General features: G+C 32.2%; 1 protein-coding gene across 1 annotated transcript; it reads right to left on the bottom strand.

Annotated features, from left to right (window-relative positions):
- Window positions 1-298: 298 nt before the first annotated feature.
- Window positions 299-1,252, bottom strand: LOC114414071. The gene has a single exon (XM_028378432.1). The coding sequence runs from the start codon at window positions 1,250-1,252 to the stop codon at window positions 299-301; it is 954 nt and encodes a 317-aa protein (XP_028234233.1).
- Window positions 1,253-5,580: the final 4,328 nt, after the last annotated feature.

The raw sequence follows: 5,580 nt of genomic DNA, 5'->3' as shown, positions 1-5,580 counted from the left end.
TGTTCAATACCGATGAACATAACGAAAGGTTATCCAAGAAGACAGCCCATATATATGATACATGATGTTCTGTATAACGCTATTCAATCAATATAATGTTCTCGTCATACACGTGTGTTCGATATGAGCATGATGAAATTTTCTAATTTTCTCGTCATACACGTGTGTTCAATCAATATAATTGCCGTTAAAAGATAAGAGGACGAGGACACATTATAAAAAAGAATGAAGTTTGTTATCTTTTCTTCAAAAAATAATTTTAACAAAAAAAAAAAAATGTATAACAGAAGCTATCTATCTACCGTGTAAGGGTAAGAATATTGAGTAGCGCCACCCGAGAGTTTATCAAAGCCCTGAAAACTTTCTCGGTAACACTTTCAATGCCACAAACACATTCCTCCAAATCCCGCATCTTCTTCAAAACCAACCTGACTTCTTCATCACCCTTCTTCTTCAGATTCTGATGAAGCCTTTCCACTAATTCCACCCCATTTCGAAGCTCTTCAATGCCTTCATGCTCCTTATTATTATTCACCCTCCCACCGTAATTTCTGGACAACTTCACCATCTGCGTCCACGTTATCCTTCGTGACGAAAACGACACCCCAATCCCGTTGAACAGCGCAACGGAAACGGACACCGTGACGCTCATGACATCCGCGATGACGTGTCTCAGTTCAGCATCCACAATGAAAGATGGAACCTGCAGCATGGAATGTTGCTGATGTTGTGTGACGTGAACACATCGGAGGACAGACACGAGCTTTTCCATTTCCTTGGAAATTTTCTTCTTAGCTTTTACGTAGGCGACAACCTTGGACTCGTCGCGTTTTCTTATGACCATCTGAGCGGAGGAGTGTTCTTCCTTGAGAGACATAATGGCTGTTTGGAACATTCCGAAGGCGTCGACGAAACGGAGGAAGTCTTCTAGAAGCTTCTCGACCCAGAGAGGGTGGCTTCTGAGGGTTTCTAGAGTCTGGGGGAGTTGGAGAATGTGTTGAAGGGTTTCGTGTGTATCTTTGAGAAGGGTTAAACCGTGGGAAATTGTTGTGTGTGTTTGTGGATTGGATTTTGAGGTGGAGGCCCAGGCTCTGAGGCCGTTGATCTCGTCCTTGATCTCTGAGATCAGAGGGTGAGATCTGCACGGAAGACTGATGGACCTGATGTGGTGAGATATGTGCGGTTTCGGAGCTGATGGACGGTTCGGATTTTTGTTTGGGAATGAAAGGGAGCGCCGGAAAACTCCTACCATGTTTCTATTTGAATTTAATGAATGAATAAGCAAGTGAGGGAAGGAACGCAGAGACAAGTTTCTTGTATTTTGGCGACCCTGAAGGTATTTCGTTCAAGTATTTATATGACGGATATCATATGTGTGTAATAAAATTATGATCATTCATCAATTAAAAATATTTATGTACGTTATACTACAATAATCTATTCAACTATTTTTTTAATCTCTGTCACATTATATGCTTAGTTTCTGTAATACACGTGCACACCAAGACATAGACACATAGTCGCCGAGCTTGTTTTCCCCTCTCAGAAATTGAAAAAACTACTATTTTAGCTTCTTGTTTTTATCAAATTTCTTGTTAGTAGTAGTAGATAATAAGGGAGAGTAATGTAAAAGAAACTATTCCAGCTTTCCCCTCTAATATCAAAATTTGGTAAAATGAAAGAAAAACCAAAATTAATTATTACGTTAAAAATAATCATTTTACATTCCATTTCTTTCTTTAGTGATTTTTTTTTATTACATGCACTTTCTTTAGTGATAATTGAATCCGATTACAAGATGACAGTGGATCTGATTCATAATAATGAGAAGATATTTTTTTAGTGTTAGAATAATTGTTAACCAATTTAGAAAGGTATTGAGATTATTTTCTTCTTCCTGTATTCAATACGGTAGCAGACAAGTTAATTTGGTAGTGTGTTCCTTAGCTAATTTTTTAATTTTTTTTTTACTTTGAATATACTCATGTGATTCCTCATTGTATTCGGCATATTTAGAAAGGTTATTTAAACTTACAAAACATAACTTTAAAATAAGTGTTTTTATATAAACATGTTTTTAATAAGTAAATTATTTTTAAGAAACAAATAAGATTTTTTTATTAAAATAAGCATAAAACTATTTTTTACAAGTAAAAATAGTTTAGATAAATACACTAAAAAAATAAAAATTACTTATTTTATCAAAATAAACATTTATTTCAATAAATAAGTTTAAACAAATCGATGTATTAATTATATCAATGGAAAAAATCTACTTGATTTTGTTTTGGTATTAAAAAGAAAAGAAGATATTTTCCTTATTGTATTTCATTTCAATAACACAAAAACATGAAAAAATATGATTAACTTTTTTTTCTTTTTGAAGAAAACAAATATTTAGCTACTGTGTCTGTATATAGCGAACAAGCTGTCACTAACACAACTTGGTGCACAATCATGTAAACAACCGCGTGCGTCGGCGTGGTTTCTCCTGTAATGTCTGATATGGAATCTTAAATGATTCATAGCTTTCCGGCGATTCTCTAGTTTTTCTATTAATTGAACGCGTGTTGGTTGTAATTACCCAGATATTGCCATCCCTTGGAACTCGAAATGCTTGATCTGAAGATGTTTAGTCCAAGAAGATTATGCGCTGGGTTTATAATTTCTAACAAGATTATGTGGAAATCAATAATCCTCCAAAATATCCGGAAAATGATCTTCCTAAAGTCAAACAGCTAGCGAGCCTTTTTTGTGCAGGAGACAATTAAAGGGTCTAAGCTAATTGTTGTTGCTAGAAAAGTATTTCTTGTTCTACTCATGAGGTTCAACTTGAAATTCGGGGGTTAATTTGAACAAAATAAAGGCTTAATATTCCTTCATTAAAACTGAAACTATCATTAATCTTCTTGGAAGGAATTGTTGAAAAACTGTTTCATAGTCCTTTTAGGATCGACTTGTAAAGTGATCATGTATGCCAATTCATGTTCATATATATGCTTTTGGTTACTGACGCACTGTGTAATTCTGCTATTTAATGACCCGTTTATTGTTACCACGGATATAGCCCTTTTAGGAATCACTGATGCCTTCTAACAGCCTCAATAATCACGGTTGTTGTAATATAGTTGCCGCATTTGCGTGTACATATTAGTGCATTAATTTGTTAATCCTAAATAATACCGGTTCATTTTGCAGTAAATAGACACCACATCATGGGAGGCTTCAATATTTTTTTTAGACCCTGTAAATTAAATCAAGGCTTTTTTTATTTTCATCTTTATAATTTTTTTTATATAATTTCATCTTTAAAACATTTTACATAACATTTTTTCTAAAGTGTCTTAAGAAGGAAAAATAAAACAAATTCAATGGCTAAAACAAATAAAAAAAAGGTTGAATTACATAAATAAAAATATATTTAAACCCATATTACATAGTGTGGAGCGAGACTTAATTAGATGAGTAATCCTATGTCTTCCTAAAATTAAATAAAAAGATAAATACATTAATTTGATGATGTTCCGACACTTTCATGTAAGCCAGACATTTGGCACTCATAAGCTCAAATTTTCAAAACCAAATACAATTAATTAATCCAAATGGGATAGAGAAGCCAATATATGCGGGCAGGCCTATTGGCTTCTCTGTTAACATGACTTAAGGAAAGCTTTATTAAAAATCCACTAAATTGAGTACCATGATCTATGGACTGCCTTTGTTTTTTGTAAAACCATCGACCACATAAGAAGAGTTTGAATCAATTTCACTATCAAGGAACGAGTAGTGTAGTTAGAGATAGAGTCCCCATCCTCAAGCTAGCACCTCTGCTGTACCGGAAGAAGCTTTAATATATTAATTCAAGATGATGTTGCCTTTCTGATCCAGCAAGATGCCTCTAAAACCTATGTATCCGGTGCTAGAACAGCTAGCGAGGAGAGGAAAAAAAAAAACACAAGTGCACTTTTCTTGAGACATGCATTCAATAGCTGATATTCAAGGTCATCATCATCGTTACATTTATCAAAAATGACCTTTATGACTTCATCGCCAACCATTTTTGTAACATTTGTGATACACCGTAGAAGTATTAGTAACATTTATGAGAGAAGAATTTATTTCTCACCTATTCATTTTCATTCTCTTTGTTTCCTTCTTCACATCAAAACATAGATTAAAACTTTTTGTGGCACTTTTAAAGACATGTTATTTATTTATTTTAATAAGAACAATGACTTTATTATTAAGAGCACTTTCCTATTAAAAATATTATTATTTTAATTAAAAAATAGATAAATTTTGAATACTTTTTTATAACACTTTCTTAGGGGAATTGTTATAAAAGCAAACTTTTAATAACAGTGTGTTAGGCTTGGTAGTAAAAAGATTATTGTGGGTGCAAAGTGATACTGCCTCCCTTTGTATTATTATAATTTTCGTTTTAGGTCATTAATTCAATTTATAAAATTAACATTATTATTATTATTTTTATTTTTGTTTCTCATATCATTAATATTATAAGTGATATATAACTGAGAAAAAAAGTAATTGATGTTATATTAAAAATCTAAAATAAAAATTATTTTTGGACAATTTTTTTCTTTTTATTGGACGATTATTATGGAAGAGAGGTAATAGTAAGTAATTATTTGTTTCTAAACATGATAGTGAGTTCAACTCACCACCTATTTAGTATACCCATTGATAGCAATTTGCTAAGGAAGTTTTATTCCAGCGTTTTAAACCAAGGTTTCACCTTTACGCTTCTACTTTTGAGTTTTATTCTTTTTTGGTGTAGTATTATCTAAATAGGTGTGTCTTTATTTCTATGTTTTTCTAATTTAATATGACAGGTATAACACGAGGAATACTATATTGCATATTTTATCTTTAAATAATTTATTATTTAATTATAATTATAATTAAATTCATTTTATTATTACCTATTTATTTTAACTTCTTTTACCTCACAGTGATGTGAAGTATTCCGTGTTGATGCGATGATTCTTTCCTACATACATATATTATTTTAAATTAATTTTTGTTGGCAAATAAGTTGTTTATACTTGTGGCACCTGGAAGTATTCTTCATCTCCATCTTCATCTATTACATTTTAGTCATTTGGTTTATATAAGTATTTGAGTTAATCATTAAACTTACAACACTCATATTATGCCACTTTCAGAGATTAAGTTAGGTAAATCATACATGTAAGACTAACGAATGTTAATGATTTAATGCTAAATATACATTATTATTATAGGACAAAACATTGTCTCCTTTTTTCGTATGGGATAGAAAGCCCAAAAGAAAAGGGAAAACAGGCCCAGACAAACTATTGTCCCCGTTAAATTGTTCTATCCACAAAAAATAGTCACTGTTCAAAATTCAATGGGCCTAAGCCGAATAATGGGTAAAAAATATGACCCAAAAAAATCTAGAAAAGAAAAGAAGCATAAGTGCAAGACATGCACAAATAAAAAGGAAGAATATGGTGTTTACATGAAGCGGTTGAAAGAGAACATGGGCTGCGTGGCATGGATATATGTTGGCACGTAAATAAAAAAAGACACTCGTCC

Source organism: Glycine soja, chromosome 6 (genome assembly GCF_004193775.1).
Source record: "Glycine soja cultivar W05 chromosome 6, ASM419377v2, whole genome shotgun sequence".
NCBI lineage: Eukaryota > Viridiplantae > Streptophyta > Magnoliopsida > Fabales > Fabaceae > Glycine > Glycine soja.
Note: the sequence above shows the minus strand (reverse complement) of the source record. Positions and strands in the feature narration are given on the sequence as shown.